Raw genomic sequence first — 27,020 nt, 5'->3', positions numbered from 1 at the left:
GTCCTTGGTGCAGCGTGCACACGTGTCTGTATGCACATTCTTTTTTAAATTCGAGACTTTCTTAGATGGAGGGGGGGGCTCCTTTGTTCAATTGGGGGGGGGGGGGGGGGCTGAATAATAATCACAATAATACACATATTTTTCATGAGTTCGCTTTATATAGAAAACATTTCGAATTGCATTCATAGTATGTGGAACTATGCCGATTTAAAAACACACAATAATAATTTCACTCATCACACAATATCACTTTTCTCACATTTATACAATCCCTTTGTCTCTCATTTGATGCCAGTCCTTGTTCGACAGGGAAATGGCAATTTGACTGCAGCAGAGAGCCAAAGACGTGCAGAAGGGAGATATGAACGCATTCACAGCACACATGCACAGAGACCGCAAACATGGGAGGAACGTGTTGCTCAGCTGCAGACAAGGCACCACAAACCTAGAGCGAGGAAAGATAGACAGATTTATTACCCATCATTTTGAAGGAGTGTAAATTATTGTGAGGATCCTGTCTCTTGAGGGCAGGAAGGTAGTAGTAAACGTATGAAGCATGACTTTTATTTGGTCATAAACCAAAAAAAAGGGAACATGTGAGTTTTAGAGGTGCTAGAAGCTGTTTACCCAGTGATTTAAATGTCTTGTGCTAAGCTAAGCTAATCACCTGTTGCTGTAGCTTCATAGTACGCTTTGAAAGTGGTGTTAATCTTCGCATATGATTCTCGGCCAGATTTGTCAGGAAACAAGATTTATCTGCAAGCTTTTTTACTCTGGTCCTCTTCCTCTTTTTACAGAAATTCCAGCTGTCTTAGACATGCTAATCCAATCACAATTGTCTATTTAAATCAGGTGTCTTAAGACAAACACATCGGGAACCACTGAGCAGCGAGCCATATTCTGCATGGATGAGTGAGCATATGACAATGACGCGTGACACAAGGGGGCTTTTTTACTGCGCCGGCGTACCAGACGTGTAGACAGGCGAGAATAGCCAGGAAGACCCCGCAGAGGAGAGCGAAGGGCACGGCGAGCAGCAGGGAGAGGCAGCGGTACGTCCAGATACGAGTTGTCTCAAAGCCAGCCACACTGTAACGCCACACCTGGTCTATGCTGCGAGGTGTGGCCGGCTCCGCCAGTACGTCACTGACCTCCACCTGCAGAGAGATTGAGAGACTGATGCTGAAGTCTTCTAGTTCTACGTCAGCAAATATCCTCCCCATTAACTCTGAAGCTCTTTATGAAGTTAGTGTTTTTACTTCTGGCTGCAGCATTCACCTTTCAAAATCATAAAAGTGGGTTCATTTGTGCCGTAAAGCTTGTTTTTCTGCAAAAATCCAAACATATATCTAAAGAAATTAGGGCCCAAAATAGAACCCTGGGGTACACCCAACAAGTCCTCATCGCTAAACGGCACAGACAGTAAAGATTAACAATGTGAAACTTTCACACTTTTAAATACCTGGTACTGGGTTTTACTTCGGGGTTTGGGTTTACCTACTAACATGTTAGCATAAATACTGAAGTGGAATTATATATAAAATCAACGCTAACAAAGCTCTGGCAGACAATGCAGACAGAGGGTGGAAAAGGGGAAGAAAACCTTAAGGTGCAGGTTTATGCCATATGGGTCCCTGCTGACGGTGCAGGTGGGTGTGGCCGTGGGAGGGGTCGTGGGTGGGGTCGTGGGAGGGGTCGTGGGAGGGGTCGGAGGTACGGCCACGGGGGTCGAGGCTTTGGATGCAAACTCAGGAGGAGGAGGAGGTGTGTTTATCTGATCTTCATCGCTATCATCGTCAATCTTACACTCCACCAGGCAGTCGTCGCTCACCATCATCATCAACCTCACTGAGGGAACACAGAGGCACGTGATGAATGGTAAATGGACAAAGTGCTTCAATACTACGTGTCATAATTCACCCATTTATACACTGGTGACAGGAGCTATCACACACAGTGACACCTGCCCATGTAACATTCATACCACACCGTAGTCACAGCTACGGGGACACTTTGTCTGTGAGAGACTCTGTGCTGCACGTCTTGTTACCACTTGACTTGAATTTCATTCTCACTTTTCATTTCTTCTGTGCACGCATTTTGAAATACCAATACCGTATAACCTTTTTAATTTTATCTCCTGTTTTTAGCTTTATTTTATAACATCTGCTCCTTGGGGGCTACAGATGAAAAAAAGCCTTCTGGCTCATTAACATAAATGTTTATTACTGATGTGATAAAAAATAAGACAAAAAATTGTGGTTAAGTGTTGACATGAACTAGCAGACCAGTGGTCAGTGCCGGTTAATCCTTCTCTGCTTGCCTCAACAGAATCGCAAAGTTATAGCTATTTTATTTTTGTTATTTTTTTAATTAATATCATTATTATACAAATTGTAATTATTACTCCCATTAGCCAATTTTGTCATTGTACAGCTCTTGTCTTTATGTGTAGCTCTGAAGCCTTTCCATGAATCAGCATTGGAAGCTGATTTACCCCAATTGAATTACCAAGTCATTGCAATGTGGCGTTATTTCATTTCACTTTAAATGTTACGTGTTATGTGAATATGAGGCGTTTACATGAAGCAAATCGTGACCTGCAACTGTGGCGTCATAATGAGGTTATTAGGTTATTTAACTGTAGTAAGACGGCACAGAAGGCCCAGGTAGAAATCCACCGCCCGCCACTGACATACACACACACACACACACACACACACACACATCCACGCTCCTGCAGACGGCATGTAGTGTGCAACATCGAGTGCTGACACCTGTTCTTTAGCACCTAAAAAAAGAAGCCACACTAAAATCTGTAAATAGCTGCCGGCCGTTCCAAAAGCAAAATTGTCTTATTTGTCTCTATATATAGGATTCAAAGCCTTAACAGCTTGCTTGAAATACGCTTTATCGACTTGCATGCATCAGGTTTGATATACGAAATGTGCATGAACCGAGATGTGAAACTGTAGTTGCAACTCTTACCCGCATCTCAGCAGATCCACAGGGAATGGAAACGAGGAGTCGTGTCTGACTTACCCCACTCAAAGTGCCGTCTGAATCCTGCTGTGTCAGTCAGAGACAGCGGAGCCCTGCAGAGAGTGCTAATCTGAAATATCAGTGAGATCAGTTCAACCGCTTAATCACAAGTGTCCCTGAGAGGTGAGCTGGCTCATGAGATACGCACACACACCCCACGAGTGATAATGTGTTTCAGTGCTTCTTATTCCATGTGTGTGTGTGTGTGTGTGTGTGTTGGGTGGAGGGGTTTATTTTTGGAGGAATGGTTGGGTCTGAAAAAGATTGCGTTACAGCACCCGGCTACCCGTGGCTACGCATGCTTTCAAACAATCAAACTCACTTACCAACAGGAAACTATAGTGTGAATTCAGACTTACTTATCCAGCTATACTTGTGTGTGTGTGTGTGTGTGTGCGTGCGTGTGTGTGTGTGTGTGTGTGTTCGTGCTGGCTAACGCTGCATCCTGCTGTAAAATACTGACTTACTCTTTAACAGTCAAGATGTGATAAAACCTCATGATTGAAATCTATGTTTTAAATTATTAAACGATCCCATGCAAGGTCCCATGGAAGTATATTTATTGATATATTAGCTTTTTTCTAATAATAGATAATCGTCTTGCACGTACAGTGCAGCTTTGTTCCAGTAAGATCTTCAGAAAAATCCTATCGCTAAGAATAAACGCTTCGCTATCTCCCTAATGAACGGAACTATCCCTCCTTGTCGCAGCTCGGCCTTGTCCGAGCTTGCATGTTATGACTTTTGAGCGAGTCCAATCCGTTTCCTTCATAGATCATGTCATTGAACGTTTTCTAAAAGTGGGAAAAAAGCTTAGTATTTTGCACAAGAAGCAAAGAGTTGAGAAAGGCGTGGTCATTATCTCAGACGGCGCCCGACACACAGGCGGGGCATCACTGCCCTGAGCACAACCAGCAGAGAGCAATGGTCTGGATGAGAAGTCTTCACTGGCAACCTGTCAATCACAGTAAGCCCGCCTTAAAACATAACCTACGTTTTGGTCTATTTGACTCTAAATGAACAAAACTTATGGAATGGTCATAATGCTGAGATGAAGAAGACTTGAAACTCCAGATTGAGACCATAAACTAAGGTGTGCAATGTACACTGAGGGTTAAATCGTGAGAGAATTAGGGAAATCTGTGCATGAACTTCAATAAAATCAAAGCTGTGTTCAAAATGTGTAGCGTAGTGAACTGATGCTAAGCGAAGAAAGCTGAGGAATCTGCCTGCTGTGGTGCCAGGGCATTGTTTGTATTATTTGTTGGTCAATTCGGTCCTGTGGACTACAGCAAGTTATTTTTCTTTTCCAGCTGCAGCGCTGCTTGACACATAGTGCTGATTATACCTGTTTCGAGTCAAACCGGCAATCAAAACACACCGACAACCCTTAATCATTCCTCTCTTCACCATCTTTATTGAATTCAGTTTTTTTTAACCACATATACACACACAGCAAATTCAGTGACATCATCTAACAGTAATCCAGACTAACAGGTTGTTTTAATCATCGAGGAAAAATCCATTAAAAAAAAAAAAGTATTCTACTTCTATGTTTCCGATACTGAAACACGACAGAGGGGGAAGATGCCACAAGAACGCTTCAAATGCTTTCAGAATCAAAGTAAACGTACAATTCACTGCCACCATGAGAGCTGTGGACCGTGCGCTGTGTGTGGATGTTTCCGGAGTGGGGCCGAAATGTGTGGATGAACGAGACGAGAGATTCCACCATGGCGCCAAAAAATGTTGGCCGTTGCCTTCACAGTTTAAACCAGCGGAAGTGGGCGAATCCTCCCGTCCGGGGGCCGTTGTGTGGCTCTTGAGGCTGGGGCACGTGTTTTCAGTTGAAGAGCGAGTCAACCAAAAGCCCCGAGGGTAGAAAATCCTACTAGTTCCTTGTTCCAACCTGAGTCGGCTCTAACTCTGCAAAAAGCCCTGAGTTTCGGCCTGCGGATCAGGCCGCGTTTCACATATGAAGGGGAATGCGTTTTCTGTCTTTGCGTACCTGTGCGTGTTTGTGTTGGTATTTGTGTGTGCGTTTTAACGATGCATGCTGCTATTAAGTACTGAACCACCCGCTAGCATCTATAGGGCGGCAAAATGTTCAATATTAAATAAATGCATCTTTGTGAAATAAATATTCAGCTGAATAAACCTGTGTGAAATACATGAAGCAACCATGATATCATGACTACTAAATTATTATCATTGTAATTAAATGGTATTTTCCCATAAATGAACCATTCAAATGAAAACCTTTTTCTTTCTTTGAAAATTAGTTTTCCCAATTATTCGTATTTTCATTAATTTCCCTTTAACAAAAATGTATATTTATATTTATATATTATTTATGTTACGGATAATTTATATTGTTTATTCGTGAAGGCCTAATGATTGTATATTATTTTATTTAATATGGAACACAAGATCTTTTTTAACATAATACGCAGAGCTCAAAACCTACTGGATCTTTTCAAGTGAATTAACTGTGAAAAGAAAAGACGTGAAGGCACTCAGGCCCCGGATCAGTTTTCTCTTTTACCAATGAAGCAAAGGGGAGAGCTGATCTCAGAACCTGCCATTAGGAAGCGGATTAAGTACTTTGTTGCTGCTCTTGGTATCATGGCACCCATTTAAAAAAGTCTGTCCGGTAAAGTCACATCCCCGGTGCTCCAAATAAAAAATAAAAATAAATCACAAAAGCCTGGAAAACCAAAAAAGTGACGGGAACCTAAAAGCAGCTGGAGAACAGACACACGGGACGCACAGTAACACGGCACCGCGACTGGCACTATGAGATGGCAGCTTTGCAAATGTCATACACATGTCAAGAAAAATAAATCAACATCTTCACAGAATGTATTATCAGCATCAGCATAATCAGCTGATGTTAAACAATGAATCCGCAATTCCAACTCTCCCCTCTCTTAGTCCACCGGCCTGAAAAGGGTCCGTCCTCTGAGGCCGAATCCTACTTTTTTGGCAGTGGGGGCAGCTTGAGGAAGAGAGGATGAGGAGGAGGAGGAGGAAGAGGGAGCCGGGGCAGCAGGGGCGGGGAGCCCGGACGGCGGCACGGAAGGCTGGCGAGACAGCAGCTCCTTGAACACCGAGTTCATCTGACGGCTGATCATGTCCTGAGAGGGAGGGAGGGAGGGAGGAGGGGGGGGAGGCAGACAGTAAGTGGGAGGCACATGGAGGATATAAAACTGTTATATAGTCAGCTCAGTCCTCACAACACTCGCTGTGAACGCGCACATCACGTGATGTGAAGATGAAATGACCTCCGCCCTCAGAATATACAGACCTACAAGCACCACTTTCACTACTGGTTTAACTGTGCAATCTATTTTCATGCAAAACATTCAAACTGCTTTTGCTTTTGTTTTTTACATGGAAGTTTATAGCTTACACCATTGTCAATGATGGAACTAAAACAACATTCTTTGACATCACAAAAAAAGTGATTCATAGTCATATTGTTATAACGTCTTAATAATCATTTTAGCTGATCAAAGGACTTGTTACAGCCTCAAGACTTTTTCTTTTATCTACCTCGCATTAAACCTGAGAGGAAAGTGAGATTATTGAAGGTCTGACCTACATTGTTTCTCCACTGTGTTTATACCGTAAAAAGGTGAAGAAAGGTTGTGTCTGGTTAAACAAAGTCTCTTGTTGTAATGGATTACAAGCAGGTACGTGAAACCAACTGTTTTAACAGATGAAACTGATGAAAGATTAAAAATTTCCCATAATACTATTTTATTTCTCAAAACCTTTTATACTAAAAAAACATAATAATTCTCTTCTCCTAGTAGTAACTAATTGCTCCATATCCATCATTTTCCCCCGAGCTACCACCAACAGGTTTGTTAAGAGCCCTCACAGGAGCGATGGCTCCCGGCTGGACTCACGTTACAGACCTTGTCGACCGCTGGTCTGTCCGGGGGTCGGAAGCCGCCCTGTCTCACAGTGTCCAAGGTGTGTCTTCGCTCCTGAGACCTTTAGAGATGAGAGGGAACTCGGGTCAGAAGCATTTAGAAGAAGTGAAAGTGAAAGACGGAGCCGACTGAGAATCTGAAGCCTTGTTCCATGTTTTGGCGAGAGACGCTTTTCTTCGTTTTTCTTTTTGACAACTTTTAAAAAAGGGAATGCTGAATGTATTTCCTCCTCTGTAACAGCTTAATTGGCCCTTGAAGACACCAAAGCTCTGTTTCTGGAGCAGCGCGAGCGCCGAGCATCAGCGGAGGCATTTTACACTCTCTGCGCTGCATTGCTCTCCGAAAACACCAGAGGGCGAACAAACAAAATAAGCACTGAGGAATCAAATAGACAGTGAGCGTAAATCATAGATACGCTCGCAGACTGCAGGTGGAACCAGAAAAAAGCAACAAACCGGCTTCCACAATGAAGAAGATGCATCTGTAAAGTCATACCTCATATTTGTGGACTACTTTATTGCCTTTGAGAAAGACCAAAATAAAGAAGTAGTGCATCACATGCATTATGAAGAAAGGAACAGTTTGAATTGGCTGCAGAATATTTAGTCATGTGAAGATTTTTAAGCCCTTTTGTTATTTCTAAAGCATTTAAAATCAAAGTGCCCTTTGTAGAATCCCTGGACCTGTAGACCAGTGAACTATTTATTTCATTCACATGGCAGCACGCACACCGAGTTACAGGAACACAGAGCGCCACGGCCACCGAGATTTAATAATAACCCTTTGTGTGTTTGCCAATACGAGGAACTCCTTGAAATACACAAAGTCACATGATCCAATATTCATTCCAAAAATGTATCATAGCTTAAGTGTGGTACTAGCAATGTTTTGTGTTATTATTTTCCTTTATGTTGAATGATTCCACATTTTTTCCCCATTCATCTCTATACTGTATTTCCTATCAACCGCTATCTATCGAGCGTTGTACAGCACATGCATCGCCTCGCGGAGCCATGTCAGTCTTACACTGGCAGGTGTCGCGCGGCGGGAGAGGTTGGCGGCTTTTGACTGGGGCTCCCCTCGCCTCCTCTCTGTCTCCCAGGCAACGAAGCGCTGTCGCTGTTCACCCGCATCCTGTCGAGACGGGGACAGAAACTTTGCAAATCTTTCTGTGCTTCCATGTGAGTTTGCTCGCGTGTGAACGTGTGCAACATTGAGTGTTCCGGTCTTTGCGTGTGCGTGTGTGTGTGTGTGTGTGTGTGTGTTGGGCTGTCCACATCCATTGTGCGTGAATACATTCACATGTTGCAGTGTACAGTTGAGTAGGTCTCTGTGTGTGTGTGAGTGTGTGAGTGTGAGTGTACCGGGTTGGGTTCTCTGTCTGCGGATCGTCTGCTGTCAGGTTCCCAGTACTGCCCCCCCCTTCTCTGTCCTCTCTTTTCCCTCGCTCTGATCTGAGGAACGAGCAGAAGAGAGACACATATTTGGAAAATAGTTTCACTACGGAAAGATGGGGTTGAGTGTAGAAATAAGGGGGGAGTCGGACTGATATTAGATGTGATCGGATTTTTTTTATGGAACAATTTGAAGATGGGGACAAAATAATGCAGAATAAAATACCATGTAACAACACGACTTTTGTTAATTTGTTCCCCCTTGTTTATACAACCTCTTTTTCACTATATCTCCTCGAATGTATAAAAGAAGTGGATGTAACCATCCTGACATCCCTCTTTGGCCTTGGGTTCAGGGTTTTAGCCGTCATCATTGAACAGATGTTACGAGCGACGCTGTTTACGTCTATGGTAGCGGAAGGGAACTGTCAATTACAGTAAGCCCCGCCCTAAAGCGCACCCTGCTTTATGGTCTATTTGATTCTCAATGGAACTTAATGCTCTATTGAAGAAGAACCACAAACTCATGTTCACGGTGTTACTGTGGGAATGAATCAAGTAGAGTACAGTCATTTTCTCACTATTAAACTTTCTTTTACAACATGGCAACGGCCGTATTTCGTGAAATCGAGGCTTCATAACGGCCGTGAGTGATGTCACAATGACTACGTCTACCTGTTATATACAGTCCACCCCTCTGACCATCAGGATACGTTGATCTGAGTGTCTTTACTCATAGTACATATTAGCCGACATCTTGTCACACGTCCCTTGGCATTAGAAGCAAGATTCTAACTCAGGTTCTGAGAGACCAATAAAGTGAATTATTGGATGTAGTGTCTCAAATTGGGGCGGAGGCCCAAGTGATCCACTTCCAGATCCCCATCATCGTCCTGGCAGCTGTTCTGAACGAATCTCACAGAGTTTGATTAACGACACTGAAATGAAAAGCTCACTCACCCTTCCAGCACGCTGATGTACTTGTGAGGGATAAGACCCTTAATCCCGCCTACTTCGCCTCTCCACCAATCACAGGAGGCCTTGCTGTGGAGGATGAGAAGCTCCCCTTGCTTGAAGGACAGCTCTGCTGGAGATCTCGCTGAGTAGTCAAACATAGCCACCGCCTCCCACTCTGTACACAAATGCACAGTGACAATCAACTACACAAGGAAGAAAATGTGAACAGTGGATTGTTCTACATTTCTGTGAATTCAGTGTGTGTCTAATGGAAGTCGTTTGTGTACTTTATGTCCTCACCCTCCTCACTGGGCAGATGCTCGGTCTCCCCTTCTCCCTCCTCTGTGATCGGTTCACTGCAGACAGAGAAAGAAAATGGAAGTCTGTGGTCATCAATGTTCTTCTGCCGCTGTGAAACTTCTCAAAAGACAAGTAACAAAAGGCTCTGGCAAATATAAAGGCTATTATTCATAATTCATGTTTTTACACAAGATACGATTTTGGCATTTTAAAAGGTTTCCATGGACACCGTTGATAGTTTGTGTTGGTGAGCCATCAGCCTAACATTTTTAAGCTGTATTTAAGCTGAGAAAAAAAGGACTAAGGGAGGAAGCTGCCTTACGTACTTGGAAACGCCTTCGTCTCAACGTAAGGCTGTTGCCCAGTCATTTATTTACAAAAAGAGGACAGAAATAAGTGGAGATGACATTCAGTTTCAACGTCAATAATGGAAGCCAATTTCATCACAATTCATCATTAAAACCAGATTTGACCAAAATGCATCAAGACCATCTTCATATCAAACCCTGAAACTGACGACATGTTGCAAATTGTTATTAACCCAACAAAAAACGAAAATATAAAAAAATAAAACAAAACTGAATTTTATTTTAACCTCCAATTTGTCCAAACACTTTAATTATTTTTGATCATTTAAAATAGTTTTAGCTAGCTAACACTTTTTGTCAAGGTTTGGGTTCACGTCTTGTTTTATTTTGTAGTTCTGCATCATGTCTCCCTGGGTCACGTCACTTCCTGCCTTGTCCTGTCTTCCCCTGTGATTGTCTGTCATGTCATGATTGTTTACAGCTGTGTCCAATCACCTGCACCTCCCTAGTGTATTGAAGCCATGTGTGTCTGTTGTCACTTGTCGCGTCATTGTTCAATGTATGGAAGTCCAAGTCCAAGTCCCAGTCCCAGTCCCCATTCTCGTTCTCGGTTCCTGTCTCCGTTTTTGCCCCTTGGCCTTTTGCTTTTGAAAACCTTTTTGACGATTAAAGTCTTTTCGTTTTTGGAAAACTCTGCGTTTGAGTCCTACCTTCCCCGCCATTCAGCTTCCTGACAACTTTTAGCATTAGCTGGTCAGCGAAAAAAAATAATTGCTAAGCTTTTTATTTATTTTATCAACGCTGTATGTCATTTTATCAATAAAGAAGATGCAAGCCCCTATTTAAAGAATTTAACAAAAATGGTATTGACTTGTCACGTGATGTTCCAAAACTAAATGAACTTGTGCAGCTCCATATTTTTGGTCAAACAATTGCAACAACAGACGTTGCATCACTCTTTCATTACAACAACTACTGAGTGACTAGTCATCTCTCACCAGTACTCCTGCTCCAGTGTCATGTGCTTCTCATAGACAGGACCCGGCAACTCCGACTGGCTGGGGTAGATAATGTCATGCTGCAGGATCATGGTTTTGACGAGATCGTTGACCTGCGGCTGCATGGCAACAGCGTCATCCGAGTCCAACCCCCTCAGCAGGCTCGGTCCGAAGCAAACGGCCAGGTTGTACGGCTGCATCATGTTCTCGTCGCTATACTGAGTCACACTTGGAAAAATAAATGTATTTAGTTACTCATATGACCATAGCAGACATTAGCTGATAGAACAACCCGCACCGGGTCACGATGAAGCTTACTGATTGAGGAAAGCGAAAAGGTAGCGCATCACAATGAGGAGAGGCCGCGGGAAGGTGGAGATGATTGCCTTAATCTGGGCATCTTTCTCCGTCACCTCCTCGATTTCTGATGATCATAGAGATGAGAGGAGCAGGGTGAGTCAAAATGTAACACTTACAACAAGTTGTGTTTCTATCAATCACAATGCCCACGGCAATCACAACCGGTGTCACATGCATAAGCCCCTCCACATTTAGACTTAAAGTCAGTACTACTGCGATAGCTAGGCTGATTTAGTATGCAGCTGACAGGAAATTCAAGCATTTAACGGTATAAACAACCAGCAGGCAGGTTCACAACCCTAATTAGCTGTGCTGATTCTGACTCAGATTTTCTGCTTTTGGAAAACAGAATTAGGCCTAAAGGAATAACAGGGAGAGAGAGAGAGGGGGAGAGGGAGAGAGGGATGGATATAGTGTGAGAATGAGTTAGATAGAGACACAGATAGAGAGAGAAACAGAGACCACCAGTCGACGTTCCACCATCTTGCATCAACAGCCGAGACAATCACCTCACCAAGTAACTTGGTGCTTGGAGCATCCGTACAGTTGCAACCACTACTAGTATCCTTGTAAAACAGATCTTATGATTGCCTGAGGACACTTTGACTTGGACAGGAAGAAACAGGGAAAAAACTGCCAGTTGCGCAGTTTTAGAAAGGAGTACAACCACTCTGATTGGCTTCATTGACGACATTGAGGTTGACGAGCGGCGCGCTAGCTAACCAAAGCTAATTGTCTTGTCCACGTAGGCCTACCGTATGTACTCTAGGCAACAAGAAGAGCTTAATTCATATGTTATGACACTCAATGTCAATACGTATCTTGTGTATGCTAAGGGAGGACACTATTAAACTATCAGCAACAACGAAAGTTGAATAGCTCACCAGCTTTGTTAAGCAAACTACCAAGTTTCGCTCAAGTTTGCACACATATTGCTTTAGTTGAAACTACTAGTTCGATTAGTTTGCCCCAAATGTTTCATTAAAGCCACAAACAATGTTAAAAATGTGTAACAACATGTGCATGTGTTTGATTAGTCACTGATTTGACGGACACAAACAGGACAATAAAGTTGCAAAGAAAAAAGAACAAAAACAGATAGTAAACCCGTGATTGGCGATGGGACGCCGCGGCTGCAATGAGACCTCAAGCTCAATCACAATTAGCAGGATTATTAATTTGCAAAATGTAGATGAAATAAGAAGCCTACGTATGGATAGATCCAACAGGGTACTTACGGACACACTCCAGCAGCTTAGAGTAGCTGTCGTAGGGGAAGAGAGGAGGCTCCAGGCCTCTAAAGTAAAGCTTCAACACACCGGCCACAGAGTCCAGGTCGCACTCACTGTCCGACAGAGGATCCTCTCCTGCGGGCAGTTTAACACACATGTTGTAGCAGCACACACTTAAGACACACATAAAGCGTTACAAAGGATTAACAAAAAAAATGAAGAACGGGATTAAAATGATAATAAAACAAAAAAAAACAAAAGTGATGCAATGTGAAAGCTGACTTACCTCTCTCAAAGGCATCTCTGATGTGGTTAACCTCCCTCTGTGACCCAGGAACTCTAAATATACCTTCATGGTGGAGACCTGAAGCACAACATATTGCATATTTGCAGCTGCATGTTCAGATACACAAACAAGCCTTTAGGCCGCCTCATTCTGTGTCCTAAGCTTCCTCAGGAAGACTTACTCACCGTGAAGGTTGATGAAACGGATGCAGCTCTCAACCACCACAGGGATCTGCTGCCCAGAGCTCTGCAGACAGAAGATGAGTCGAGAAGAGAGATGAGATCGTGGATGTAGATGTCAATGAGGACAAAGGCAAGGTCGGCATAATCCGCGGCCGGATAAGCGGTAAAGGAAGATGCGATGCAAAGCGAACAACGATTAAACAGAGGAGGTTCTAACATTCCAGGGCAATACGTTTGGGCATTACAGCCATCGTCATCATGCACTTATTATAACTTGCTTCCATAACTTGTTCAAAGGAAACATTCAATATGTCTTTAGATGAATTACTAAATGGAACACAAATTACCATTACATAGGGCCTATTTGAATATATAAAAACAATGAATGATCAACTGAAAATTAATTTCGTTCTTTGACCCAAATGTATTTTCTCAAAATGAGTTCTCTCAGACTCTAAAGCAGAAATCTCCACTTCAACAGCACCGAGAGGCTTGTTCATATATCATTCATAGCCGATTTATAGAACAATATTTCTAAAAACAGTGCGGAATCTTTTTTTTTTAACTGGAAGTTGATTTCCTCTTTGACTCGGATATGTCAACAGAATGAAACGAGATCTTTGAACCTGGATTTATGCAATTTTCAGATTTCCATTCCGGGAACATCTAAAAATAAACACATATTTAATAGGATAATAGCTCATTTGCATTTTGAAACACAACCTTTCAGAAAATAAAAATAAAGTTCCGTCATGATGTCTTTTATTACGAATGTCTTTTTGAATCTATCCATAAAACTGAAAAGAAAAAAGTAACACTTGGCCTTTATATTTATATATGTATATACATATATATGTTTATATTGCAAATACACACATAGAAGTCTGCTTAACAAAATGAAAAACTATTTCCTTTTAACCCCCTAGAAACCCCCCACGTGGTGCTGAATCCAGAGACTGTGAGCGCTCACAGCTGGGGTTCACTACCTGTGTTCGAGACATTCGTCTTCTTCTCCTGCAACCGAACCACGGGCGGCAGAGAGAAGACAGAGGTGGGGGGGGCACAGATGAGAAAAAGGCAGAGTAGGAAATAAGTGGGTAATAAAGATTTAGAAGCTGTGGGAAGAGGGCCACAATAAGCACACACGCTCTCAGAAGAGCAGCCGAGAGAGGAGGCAAAAAAGAGGCCAGTGCATTTTAATCCCTTCACAAGAGAGGAAGAGATAACAGAGAGGAGGAGGGGGGGCGGGGTGGATTTAAAAGGAGCGAAAAGCCAGCAGTAAACTATAAGCATCGCCGTACACATGAAGGCAGAGCGCATGTGCTGCAAGACGCCCCGCGCCAATTCCTCTGCTTCGCTGTGACAGGATTTACTAAATTGTTCCCCTGTGACGGGTGAACAGCAGCGCAGTGCAGCGAGCCAATCAGCAAGGAGGAAAAGGCAAGGGGCGTTTCTTTATTTGTACTTATTCGCATGTGTGTGTGTGTGTGTGTGAGAGAGAGTGTGTTACCTGTATGTAGGAGAGTATGTCTGTGGTGAAGAGTGTGTGGCAGAATTGGGAAACAGGTCTGGACTTCCAAATGCGCACTGACCGAGCACATTGCATTCTGGGAAATATAATAATAATGAAATGCATAATGCAATACTACATCTTACATTGAGCTGGTATCATCCGTTACACTACACTTCATTTCCCACCCCCTCCAAAAATCAACTTTTCTTTTTACAAAATGAGAAAAGAATTGGCCAAAAAGGCCTTTGTGGTTCCAATTTGCTCGGCCTCTTTCCTCTCCTCCCTGTTCTCTCTGCTACCTTCATGTCTCTACGCCCCTCTGTCACACTGGCTTCAGTCCCAGCTACATGAAGATACTGTTTACCTGGAGGGGTCGGTGTCCACAGCCTCGGCTGGAAGAAAGAGAGAGAAAACAGGCGAGAGAGTGAGGCCTGCTTCAGGGTTCTGGTGCAAACAACGTGCAGGTAACTTAAAAGGGGAACTGCACCGATAGTGTTGAGATAAATGTCTTTGAGGGATGTTAAGATCCCTTTTTTAAAATGACACATTGACTGTAAACGGAAGTGGACGTTGTCCTTGTGATGCCATCCATTGGTTGGTGGATCGATGTTTTTGACATGTATATTTTAGAACCATTGAATCTGAAGATACTATAGTGCAATGCTACATCGATGGAGAACAGTAGCTTTATTTTTGAAAACTAATCACAGATTCAAACCTCCATAGACAGTAGCAGACGTTGTCCCCACCCTTCATCTATCGCGGTAGGAATAATGTTACCTTTCTGTATGGCATCTTGTAGAAGGTCGTGTTTGGCTTGAAGTTTGAAGGTCAGAGAACTGCTGACGAGGAAGTCTTTCACTTTCTAAGAGGAAAAAAAGAATTTTCCCCACAATTTCTTAAACAATGTTAAAATTAAGCATTTAATAAAGTGACATTTAACTCAAGTGTCAGCGGTAAATAAGTGCATTAATGAGTGCAACACCTAAAACAAAATGATGTTTCCTTTGTTGTTGCTTGCAGGGTTACTTAAGTATTCTTCTATTAGGACCCTATTTTCTGCATAAAATGGCGGCAAACAGGGATTCAAATTGATCCAAAAGGAAGTAAGCAATGTTATTGTATTGGGCCTCTCCTACTCATCGATGTACCAATGACGAGTGTGAAAACATTATCAAAAGAACCCTCCAGAGAAATAAACATCAGCATTTATTTGAGAACTCTAAAGTTAAGAAATAAAAAAAAAAGTCATTCATGGGTTGTACCACAGCAAGTGAGAAAGGAATTACTTTTAGGGTGAAATCCCATAGAAATGCTATTGATCCGATAAAATTACATTCAAATTAACAATCGCTTATGGCATATTATAGAATACGCATTCAAAACAACAGCCACGCTGATTGTGTAACATTCCAGTTTGTTAATGGTCGCAGCTACACACATGCAGAATACAAATGTAGATATATCTTTAAGGGTATTCTTAATGCAGCTGCAAAGACTCACTGTAAAGTAGTAAGTCTCTGTCTCCTGCTGATTGGCTCGGCGCTTGGCGAGCGTGAGTTTTGGGGCGGCGGTTCCTCCAGGCGGCTCGTGCGATAGGCTGCTAGGCACGTCGGGGGAGGGGTTACAGTCGCCGTCACACATATTTTCCAAGAGGGCTGCGAGTGTGGCTTTCAGCGTTTTACTGACCTGCGAAAGAGAGCGGAATGCCGATGGGTTCACTTTTCCTTTTTTCATTTACGATTCGTGGCTGACAAAAAACAGGCAGTGAGAATGATTCTGCTGACCTCCTCTGTTTCCAAGGTAACGGCAGCAAGTCGGGACTGAAGCTGCTGGTACCTGGTCTCAAGCTCGTACCTGACCTGGCTCTCCGCACTCACCTCGCACACCTGAAACACGTGAACAAAACAGAAAACTGTAACTCCACTCTTCTTACTTCTAACTTCAAGTTAAAGTTCATGTTAATCCCAGAGAGATGGAGGCACAACTTTAAAAAACACTGACAAGTTAGAGGAGTGGTTTTGATTTCATTTGTGGGGTTGTAGCAAAAGGAGTGCCTTAAAGTGTTAGCCAAAGACAAAAAACGACATGTGGCCCAGATGATAAAAAGGCTGCAGTTCCACATTAGACAGTGCTGTCTTGCTGTAAGGTAAAGCCGTGAATACATTCCAACATATTCATTATATTGCTTCCTTCTCTTTAGCTGTTTTTAGTCTTTAGGTTGCCTTGCTGCTCAGTAATTCTCATTCTCCACCTGGTCTCCCTCGTGCGGATGGTAGCTGAATCGGAACGGCAGACAGAAGGCGGCGTCGTGTTGCTGCAGCAGCGCATCTCTGTCCCCGCCAGGGTCCAGGGACGTCACAGCCGCCTCCAGCTGCTTCAGACCCGCCTCCTCTGTCTTCTGGATCCGCCCCCTGCTGGCCAGGTAGTAGTTCATCACCCTCTCCACTGACAGATGGAAGCCCAAGTCGCAGCACTGGAGGGGAGGCCAAACCAGAGAGGCAACAGGGAGAAAGAAGGGTTTTGAATTGTGTGATCGTGGTGTGTGGGACAGAGAGAGAGAAATTATTCCCTCTCCCCATATTGGATCCATTTTCTTCAGATAATAACAGTAGAAAGTGGCAGAAAAAGGTATTGTCAAACTAACAAATGGACCCAGAAAATCACACAACGCTAATCTAGTGTCGCTCACGTCGATGAGCGTGCTGATGTCCTGCAGGTAGTACTTGTTCATGGCTGCGTTGGCCGCTGCAAGGTTCAGCAGGTAGTCGTTACGGGCCTTGGTGCACTTCAGCTGGTTCTCCTGCACTCTGCCGTGCCTCTGTGCAAACACACACAGGTCAAGGTAAGAACACGAGACAATAGATGTGCATTTACTGACAAACAGGAACAGGAAAGGGTTTGTTCTGTGGGGGGGGGGATCCGGTTTGAGACTTCCTGTAACACACACACACTCACTTTCTCCATCAATCTCTCCATCTTCTTGACCGAGCTCCGCCTCTGGCCTCCCAGTTGGCCGGGGCCGAGCTCGGCCGACTTGCCGGTGTGTCTCTCCTCCAACCGCTCGGCTTCCTTCAGCTTCCCTTCGGCTATCAGGCAGTCCGTGTGGTACAGGTTGTACGTCTTGAGAGCCTTCAGTAGCACATACGTCACATTAGGAAGACTCCACAATGCATCGCCGCTACGTTTCATCATTATGCGGATTGTGCGGATGTCAATAATCGACAGGCTCACCGTCTGCATTTCGGTGGTGACCTTCAGCAGCTCATCCTGCATCTGGATGCCAACTTCTTTGCTCTGCAATGTCAAAGATACGCAGATATATTTAACACTCACCTGTTGCTATTATGTTAAAACACAGTTGTTCAAAGGTTGAGCACAGCGTTTAGTAAGGGCCCCCGAACGGGACATCATCTGGGGTCCATTTCGATTGATTGATTAATACAGTACTCTGCAACTAATTGCCGTTACTAATCTGTTCACAAGCAGTTTGGTGATTTCGCCGGTGCCCTCTTGTTTCCTTGCAACCAGAAGTTACCATATTTGTAATACCAAGAAGTGACGTAGTGTACGGCTCTGCAAGTGGCAGTGACCTGTCAATCGCAGTTTGCCCGCCCTAAAGCATACTCTGCTTGATGGTGTCTTTGACTCTAAATGCACCATAGTTTACTACATGAACATCATGCTGTGATATTGTGCTATCTAGAGGGCAGTTTATTGTGTTTTCTCCACTGGAAGGGCACCTCATCACTTTTTATCGACCATAGCGCCACATGAAAGGGCCTTTTTGCTTTGTTTCACAGGGCTCCAAGGCGGGCAGTTGACCTCCAGTGATAGGAGTAACAACCCTTCTTGCGCCTCTGATTCTGCCTGCACGCTGCACCAAAGATCCACTCACCCGTTTGTGCAGCCGGTGTGTATCCTCCGTGCTGTGAGCCAACCGCTGTGTGAGTGTGTTGCAGCAGGTGTCTCCCAGCGCTGCATGTTCCCGGCTCTCCAGACGAGTCTGAGTCAGCAAAACAGACCAGACCTGACACACCGACTGACCCCACTGCTCCTTCCTGCAGAAAAACAGACAACCTTACTGAGCTACAGCTCGATGGGACACTTTAAGAATCACCCGAGAGAGGAGGCGCTCAAATACTTTGTCCAGACTTACTTCTTCGTCTTGTGGGTGAATCGCTCAGTGAGTTTGTCGAGGGCACGTGCGTATTCCGCCTCAATGTCGCCTCGGCGCCGGAGGAACTCAGAGAGGTCTGAAAGCTGCTGCTGCTTCACCTCCACCTGAGAGTCTAAAATCTTGATCTGGTCTGTCAGCTGGGCCCGCAGGTCTGACAGAGACAAACAGAGCGAGACACGAGGAGAGAAAGGGGGCAGTTATTCAAGTAAATACGTTTCTAACCCTGGAGACACCCTGACATTTAACCATCATTGTGTGCTTCGCACGTCACTGTTCATCTGATCTACTTCACACTTGGCGGGTGTATTGATGGGGGCCAATTGCGTGCAATACAGACTGCGACACCTTCAATGGTATTAAACATTGGATAAACAAGTTTCAGAGCTCAACAGACTGGTCCTGGGGTCTGGCATGTTGTCTGCAGAGGGCGGGACACTTCCTATCATCACATCATCATGCAGGCAGCTCGTGTGAGCTTTAGGCGATTGTCATGTTCCAACAATGGAACGGCTTGTAATAATATAGGTATACAAACATTCAGGCGTGTGTGCATAACACGAGGCTATGTATTGTACACACAATTTAAAATGCATCCAAGCCGGCGGCGATGTGGTCCGATGCTGCACTTTGGTTTCGAAAAGGCCAATACAAACATGGCTCTGTCGAATAACCCCGCCTTCACCTCTCTTTCTCTCTCCTTCATCGCTTACCTGTTCTCCGTCTTTTAGCTCCTCGCTCCCCCAGCTCCACAGCCCACCCGCCTCCTCTCGCTTCCCCTCTCTTCCCTATTTACTCGTCTTCCCCCGTGTCTGTGTGAGCACACGGCCCGGGGCTGAGTGGATGTGAGGAGACAGCATCACTAATACTGGCTATAAATACCTCCTCGTAGTACAGTACGGCTACAAAACACACACACACGGCTGTTGTCATGTAAAAATCCTGAAGCGCCGTCGTCGATGCTGCTCTCTGCCGCCGGCTTCTAGAGATTTTGGTTTGTGAAAAGAGCCCTTTGTGTCCATACGTGCAAACATGGGCTCAAACGCGGGTCCAGGGTTGGCTGAGCGTGTGGAGCAGCTGCACACACTCATGCGTGCTGTATTTTTATCCGTTCATGCATGTAGGGAAGTGCAATAAAGGGCACAGGCGAACACGCACACACACACACTCTCACCTTTCATCTGCGACTCGTACTCGGCCAGGCTGCCCTTCTCCCTCCTCAGCTTCACATGTGATGTCATCATCTTGGACCCCCGGATGATCGCCCGTCACTGGGACCTTCCTCTCCGATGTCCCGCCCCCACCTCACTCCCCGCTTCGCCCCAGCAAAGACCCTTCGGCCTCAGGGCGCTTGCTCGCCTCTGTCAGTCCGCGACCTTTTTCACCTCTGACCCCCCCCCACCCCTCCCCCGGCCCTTCAGTCAGCGGGGGTGGCGGTCGGGTCGATGCGCTGGTGGAATCCCTTCGGCTTGTGGCGGATGCTGATCCATAGGTGAGCTGACCTGAGTAGCAGACACAGGGTTAGAGGACAGCGGGGTGTGAAGGAGGATGAGAAGAGGATAGCAGAGAAAAAGGGGAGATTTATTGAGACCAGGGCGGGAAAATAAGAGAGCTGAGGAAAGAATGAGGCCAGGGCTACGAGACAGAAACGGACAGTGACACCAGAGAAGTGGGACTGTGAGAAAGAAGGACAGCACCAAATGGACAGTGATGTGAGGGAATGAAGAATGAGAGTTCCACACAAACTGTACCATGGCCAAAGATGAGACTCTGGAGTCCCAATAGGATGTCATGAAGCCTCTTTGGTGACCCACATGAAACTGGCCGCACGTCTAGATATCATACCGATGTCCGGATAACACATTTTCCTGAATTTATTAAATGGATAACGACATTAAAACTTAATGAGCAGTTCCACTCAGGCCGATTGTATCATGTCTTTATACGAATGAATTCTAAATAACCCTGATGATGTCATGACCTGAAAGGAACCCGCCCGACCCAAAGCTGAAAATCCACATTCACACAAATGTGGTCCACACAAATCAACATTTTAAAGACTTTAGGAATTCTTCTCTTGGTCCATACAGCCCAAAACGATGGGAAACTGGATTTAAACCCGGGGACAGAAACGACAGCCTGCCCCGAGTCTTATCGGATTCAGGCAAAGAATAAAAGCAAGTTTTACTTTAATGAGCTTCTCTACGGTTACTTAACATAGAAACATGCCAAAGTATCTGATAAAGCAGTGATCCTTTGAATATAACATCACCCATAAGCCTCTGTATTACGGTCTTTGTAGAAGTACAGAGACAAGAGGGAAAAGGAAAAGAACTGCAGGGAAATCAAACGTCAGATAGCAGACCTGTCTGAGGACTCTGCTAGCTGGTTAGCAGTTAGCATCTAACCGGTCGCTATATTGTCGAAATCTAACTCACGCAAGGCTTCCAACTTTACGGATCTTCATAAACCACCTCGAGCCATTTAAAAAGGCACATTTCTTTTCCATTTAAATGACATAAACCGTTTGGATGCTGTTGAGAGAGAAAGCAGATAAGACAATACATAAAATCAACTTCAAGCCCTGCCAACTAACAGGTTAAGATTTATTTAAATATTAAATGAGATTCATCTATTTAAGGCCTACAAATGGCTAAATGCTTACATTGTAATAGACACAGGTATTAACAAGGCGGTTTATGAGTCAGGGACTAGAAGGGGACTTCACACACACTCGAGTCGAGTACAAACACACACACACACACAAACGCACACACACACACTTCTCATCCGACATCCTGTGTCAGTTTCTCAACGGGTTTCAGCGCTTTGTAATGAGTGTCTAAGTGTGTCGGTTTCACTGGAAACATTGTTCCTCAATCAGCCTCAAGCGATAACTTGGGTTTGCTTGAACCAAAAACGGTAGCTGAAGTGAAATAAACTCACTTTAGCACGAATGAAAGTGGCCGAACGGGAACTGCTGTATCAAGTCCGAAAGCGTGAGAGCGTCGTTTAAAAAAGATCTCCACCACGAATCCGATTCATCAGAACTAGACTATTTTACTCGTAGTGATTCAAGTGCTGTTAGACGCCTCGTTTCCTCTTCCAAAAAACGTGCGGTGGATGTGGCACCGACACACTTCTCAGAGGCGGTTTCACAGAGAACGGAGATGTTTTCCGAAAAATGAGACTGCGAGGCCTTCATCAGCGTGCGACCTTAATCTGCGCAGAACAAAGCGAATGTAAATGATCTGAGGGGAGGAGGGGAGGGGGGGGGGGGGTGAGAGCTTCAGTGAAGGAGCGCGGATAAGGCTGATTAACAGAAGAGGCGGGGGGCAAAAAGGGCAGAGGGGGCAGAGAGATGGAGGTTATCCAGGAACAATGCTTTTCGATACTCAGTCAAGGGCAAGAGGAGGTTGTGTGGCTCACATATTGAATATAAAGCAGATTGACACCACGTGAGACGGATCTGTATTGCTGTTCGGGGGACTTTTTCTTGGAATTGAAGCTGCGGTAACACAAGTTGGAAGTTGTGTTTGATCTTATGACCGATAGCGTATGGGGATTTCCTGAGAGCTGACGCTACTGTGCGACATTGAGCTGTTATCTTGCATCTTGTGTTTCATTTTTTTACCTTAGAGCTGCATTTGTTCTCAACAGCTGAGAAAACATGCAACCCTACTTCCCTCACACCAGTGCTGATACATGGGTGTCAATGGAACCCTCGTCCAGATGATCTCACTTTCTGAACAGTTGTACTTCTGGGGAGATAATGTACTATGACAGCACGTTGAAAGTATCCTCCTTTCCACAGAAATGTTAAAAAAGGGGGTGTGTGAGGTTGCTGCGCTCATCTGTGCTGTGAGATCCGTGAGTTCACTGCTCTGGACGCAAGTCAGGAAGAGTCACGTGTGGCCACGCGCCAACCTCCGGGTCAAGAGAGGCGACTCGTCTGGTTGCTAAAAGAAGTCTGATTGTATTGAGTCAAAGACACCATGAAGCTGAGTATGGGCGGGCTTACTGTGATTGACAGGTCACTTACGTTACCAAAACCGTCCAAACTTCTGTTCATAGGTTTCCCAAAAAACGACACAGCACAGCGGTAATTTAAGATGGCGACGGCAAACGTTTCCAATGTCATGGACATTTAACTGTTTTTCATGGTCGTTAGACAGGAACAAAAATTCAGTTCTTATTGTTGAAGACATGCATAAGCGTTAGTGCAGGTCGCTAGTTAGCAAGGTAGCTTCAGCTTCTCCGGAACGATTGGGGAGCGAGGTTAAATGGCCGTTAAACGGCTGCCTCTGTCTAGCAACAGAGCAGCATTAAAGCATGGCAGAATGAATAAGATAATTAGCTAACCAGCCAGCTTTGCGGCAGTCAGCTAGCTGCTTGCTAAATCCACAACACGTAAAGCCACCCTGGTGTGAAGCATTGAGCTGTTCTGTCCGTTATGTGACTATTAGACTGCTCTTTTTAGTTGTCACTCTGAAAACAGAACCGCAGTGAGTGTTGCCGTAAATTGGTTTAGTTTATCCAGAAGTAATCCAGCTACAACAACCGCAATAGCAAAGGTAAACAAAAAAATGGCCGCCTCTCTGACATCCTGCAGCTTTGGTTTGAATGGGAATGCCCCTAATACTCAGCCTAGTAGCGGCTCACATCCTGTATTCACTTTTTGAAATGCTCCGTTTTAGAGCTTGACTCAAAGCCCAGTATGCTCTAATTGGCTGCGTATATCTGAACAGCTTCTTGAATCACTTTTTTTTTAACTAGGCGGCTGACAAGAAAACTGTTTGGGTTGTCTAGTTTCGCATTTTGTGGGTAAGACAAATACAAAATACAAATACCTGAAAGTATGCCCAAACACACTGAAAAGGTTTTTCATGATATATTCCATCAAATTAAGATGAGTTCACTTGTCTTTAAAAACAACAGAACCCGATCATTAAACACCATTAAACAAGTGTCCCTTTTGGGTTTGGACAGAGAACATATAAGTATATAAAAATAAACACAATGTTAACATCGGCAAAAGGGGGCAATGAAAATTCATTTTAGACTGTTATTTTCTCGTGAGGGGTGTTTGTGATGGATTATACGTAATTTTGTGATGTCTCTAGCTGACAGAGCTTCAGGACTACAATAAAAGAGAATATGCTGAATAAACACGACCGATCAGATTCTGATCCACTCTGAAGCCCCAGGTAGCCGGGAACAGAAACGACGGCTCCCTTATAAGCTGCCGGACTGCAACGAATGTGAAAAGCAGCTGACGCCTACTACAACAGGTGGAGCGATGTCACGGCAGCTCTGGCCCCGGGTTTCATTTAGAGCCCGACCAGAGCGATTTGAGGGCGATGCAAGATTAGCAACGCAAAAAGTTTGCTTCCTGCCGAAGTCCCTGCACAATCCTGTGCACCCTTCTTAGCGGCCGCCATTGCAAAACAGGAAACCCCATTGTAGCACGGTGGCACAGGACTCACAGAAGATTTTCGGCAGCGGCTCGACCGCATCACATAAAGTGAAAGCGTGGTCCCACGGTGATGAAATTAATGTTTTTTTGGCTCCATATGCTACCTAACTGCAATAGCATTGAGGGCAGTTTGATATCAGACAGGTTGCAACTTCCTGAGTTTTAGATGGAGGATCACTTCCAGGTAATGTTTGCAGAATGCATACCTGCGAATATTCTGGCAGAGAGCATTAAGTCTTAAACAGTTGGCCGCTTTGAGGGCCGAGGGGCCGTTTAGTTGGCCAAATCTGCATCCATGTGCCTTGCTGGGACCGCCACCGCTTCTGCACCAGCACCTTTGCTCAGGAGAGCTCAATTCAAATTCTGCCCTCGAAAAGAAAATGTATGTTTTTGCAATGATGCAGGTGTTTGAGAAGAAGCGAGACACCAGATTAGCTGGTCTACGGTTGAGATCGGAATCAGCATCACTTCATGCACTTCCTCACTACATGGGCAGAGTACAACAATAGAAAATGCACACAAAATACACATTGTGGTTCCTTGCCGCTGCAGGGGGGGATTCTGCATCATCTGTCTTTATTTGAAGAGTTACCAGCCGTAAAAACAACCGGCCTCTATGTTGCCGCCGTGATCAATCACAGAAAGGTGCCTAACTCCCAAACCGAGAGTGCTAACTTCCTTCATTTAAGGTATTTGTTGAAGCATTGGGATTTTTTCGAGGCACAAAGTAAAACAGTCTCCGGTTGCACCCAGGCATTCTGCATCTGTAAAGACTTGGGTTGTTGACCATTTTAGGCAAATGGATTGCACCATTAAATCACCCCTGATGTGCAGCAGTGTACATTCATAAATGAGTTGTTTTTCCTATGACAATGAATAAACTAATCTCTGAAAACTCATTTAACTCCCTATGCTGCCACTAAAACTAATCCTAATACAGCACATATAAACATTTTAAATCAAAATCAACCTCTTTTTCCTTAAAATAAGCTTATTGTTATACAGAAATGTGAGTTACAGTATCTCAGGAGGATGTAATAAGGGGACGTGAATTAGCTGTCAGAGGTTTTGCAGAGGGGGTATGTGGGGTGGAGGGGCTGGGGGGGGTTAACCCCCCCCCCCAATAAAAAGACCCATATGGTCAAGGCGCTGTGGCGGCGCTCCACACAATGGCCACGCAAACACACACATACACAGAGAGCACCAACACTAGAAATGGTGCACACATATTACATAATTGATAACAGTCTGCATCCATTTGTCCAGTTACCCCCCCCCCCCCCCCCCCCGCGCGCCCCCTCCATAACACACAAACACACACAGCGCACACGTCCAGGTCAACACAACGCAGTGAACGCACCTACAGAAAACTCAAGACAAATCCACTAGCTTATGCACAGACTTTTACACGCACACACACACACAGATACGCGAGTATACACACGAGCACGCACGCGTCGGGCTGCACGAACGCACAGGTTATCGAGTTCACGCGCATCGGGGCAGCCGTACGTACCTCACTTTGTGGTCCTCTGCTGTCTCTTTCTATCTGTTCCTCCTCCTCTCATCCCTCGCGCTGCCTCTCCCCCTCTCTCTCTCTCTCCGTCTCTCTGTCACGCACACGCGCACACGCGCGCGCGCAGTCACAGGGAGAGCAGTGTGTTTGAATGTGACAGATTTCTCTCTTCGCAGTGCCCTCCTCCCGCTCTCTCTCATTTGTCAGGCAAACAACACACTCAAAAACAGCCCTCCCTCCTGGCTGTCCTCTCTCTCCCTCCCTCTCTCTCTCTCTCTCCCTCTCTCCCTCCCTCGCACTCTCTCCCTCATGGAGCAGCAGTCCGCGAGAGCCGCGGCCCAAGCCACGCCCCCCTGCTCTCCCCTCTCCTCGGGCGGCTATAAATACCGCTGCTGCTATGAATACACCGCCTTTTCTCCCTCAGCAGCCATCGCTCCCGCTCTGCCTCCCTCCCTCCCTCCCTGCCTCACCACCTCTCTCCATCCCTCCCTTACTCACGCTTTCCATCCCTTTCTATCTCCCTCCCAATGTTTTTCTGATGACCTTGTATTCTTCGCTGTCTTTACCACATCACATGACTGCATCCTGCGGAGTGCAACCGTTTCCATGCGCGCTTCACGCGCTATAAGACCCACAGACTATGCAGAGCTGCATAGAAGTGTTTCTTCATAATACCTCGTCTCTCATCCGCTTCCTGTCTGTTGAGCCGGATGTGGTGCATCCTTTTTGTTTTACCTTTTGATAGTTAGAAAAACACTCTGATTGAGGGACACGCGTTCACTCACACCCTCAGTAACAATCCTAATAAATCCAACTTGCATCTGTTCTATCAACACCTGCTGTGGCTCAGATGAACGAGGCTGTCTATAATAAAGCTATGATATCATAATAAGGTGAATAATTGGTACGTTCTGTATCCCACTTGCCAGACAAGGAGAGTTAATTCATCACAATGAATGTGGTGTAATGGATCTATTATGAACTCTGTGATTTCATGTGTTATACGGGACATTATACAGGTTGATTCACCTGCTGCAACGAAATAAAACAGTACAACTGAAGACATTGTACGCTGACAGTCGACACTAGGCAGCGTCGCCTCTCTGTTTTCTGCCCACTGCTGTAATATTGCCGGGGAATGAGGATAGGAGCATCTGGTCCATGCGTGTATACGTGCACCCAGGGTGCTCTTAAAACAGATTCACACCTTCGACCGCAGGCCGTATAGCATGTCACAGGCGTAATTAATCCTCCGATTGCAGGGGGCTTCGCCGCCAATATAGCTTCATAAACGGAGCCCCGCAGCACATAGATGGACCTCGAGCTGATTTTAAAGGA

The 27,020-nt window shown here is 45.0% G+C and overlaps 2 protein-coding genes across 5 annotated transcripts; both read right to left on the bottom strand.

Annotated features, from left to right (window-relative positions):
• Window positions 1–138: 138 nt before the first annotated feature.
• On the bottom strand, window positions 139–3,264 carry cav4b (caveolin 4b). Of its 2 annotated transcripts, none has more exons than XM_040193870.2 (4): window positions 2,989–3,264; window positions 1,604–1,848; window positions 970–1,157; window positions 139–445 (listed from the first exon to the last, which is right to left on the bottom strand). In XM_040193870.2, exons 2-4 carry the CDS (start codon window positions 1,838–1,840, stop codon window positions 262–264), a joined length of 609 nt encoding a protein of 202 aa, XP_040049804.1. In that variant the 5' UTR covers window positions 1,841–1,848; window positions 2,989–3,264; the 3' UTR covers window positions 139–261. The 2 variants fall into 2 exon arrangements, with proteins under 2 accessions (XP_040049804.1, XP_040049803.1); XM_040193869.2 differs by having other exon boundaries at window positions 3,043–3,243.
• A 1,168-nt stretch (window positions 3,265–4,432) lies between these two features.
• Window positions 4,433–25,904, bottom strand: arhgap4b (Rho GTPase activating protein 4b). Of its 3 annotated transcripts, none has more exons than XM_040192571.2 (24): window positions 25,683–25,904; window positions 19,865–20,192; window positions 18,673–18,844; window positions 18,412–18,574; window positions 17,748–17,810; window positions 17,472–17,645; window positions 17,206–17,334; window positions 16,768–16,989; window positions 16,301–16,402; window positions 16,017–16,202; window positions 15,294–15,378; window positions 14,878–14,905; window positions 14,511–14,607; window positions 13,004–13,064; window positions 12,819–12,896; window positions 12,539–12,667; window positions 11,259–11,364; window positions 10,941–11,168; window positions 9,635–9,690; window positions 9,338–9,509; window positions 8,348–8,437; window positions 8,010–8,117; window positions 6,966–7,044; window positions 4,433–6,179 (listed from the first exon to the last, which is right to left on the bottom strand). In XM_040192571.2, the coding sequence occupies exons 2-24, from the start codon at window positions 19,932–19,934 to the stop codon at window positions 5,973–5,975; spliced, it is 2,805 nt and encodes a 934-aa protein (XP_040048505.2). In that variant the 5' UTR covers window positions 19,935–20,192; window positions 25,683–25,904; the 3' UTR covers window positions 4,433–5,972. The 3 variants fall into 3 exon arrangements, with proteins under 3 accessions (XP_040048505.2, XP_040048506.2, XP_077950281.1); XM_040192572.2 differs by lacking the exon at window positions 14,511–14,607 and adding an exon at window positions 13,987–14,014; XM_078094155.1 differs by lacking the exon at window positions 8,010–8,117.
• Between the last annotated feature and the right edge of the window lie 1,116 nt (window positions 25,905–27,020).

The sequence above is a fragment of the Gasterosteus aculeatus genome, chromosome 2, assembly GCF_964276395.1.
Source record: "Gasterosteus aculeatus chromosome 2, fGasAcu3.hap1.1, whole genome shotgun sequence".
NCBI classification, from domain to species: domain Eukaryota; kingdom Metazoa; phylum Chordata; class Actinopteri; order Perciformes; family Gasterosteidae; genus Gasterosteus; species Gasterosteus aculeatus.
This window is presented reverse-complemented; position numbering and strand designations above follow the sequence as displayed.

Coding starts and splice junctions, on each gene's coding strand:
- cav4b (XM_040193870.2), bottom strand. CDS start 1,840: ATGATGATGGTGAGCGACGACTGCCTGGTGGAGTGTAAGATTGACGAT. Junction 1,158..1,603: donor GCATAAACCTGCACCTTAAG/GTTTTCTTCCCC, acceptor ATCTCTCTGCAG/GTGGAGGTCAGTGACGTACT. Junction 446..969: donor CTCGCCTGTCTACACGTCTG/GTACGCCGGCGC, acceptor TCCTCGCTCTAG/GTTTGTGGTGCCTTGTCTGC.
- arhgap4b (XM_040192571.2), bottom strand. CDS start 19,934: ATGATGACATCACATGTGAAGCTGAGGAGGGAGAAGGGCAGCCTGGCC. Junction 16,203..16,300: donor TTACCTTGGAAACAGAGGAG/GTCAGCAGAATC, acceptor TCTCTTTCGCAG/GTCAGTAAAACGCTGAAAGC. Junction 11,365..12,538: donor TAAGCTGCTGGAGTGTGTCC/GTAAGTACCCTG, acceptor TATGATCATCAG/AAATCGAGGAGGTGACGGAG.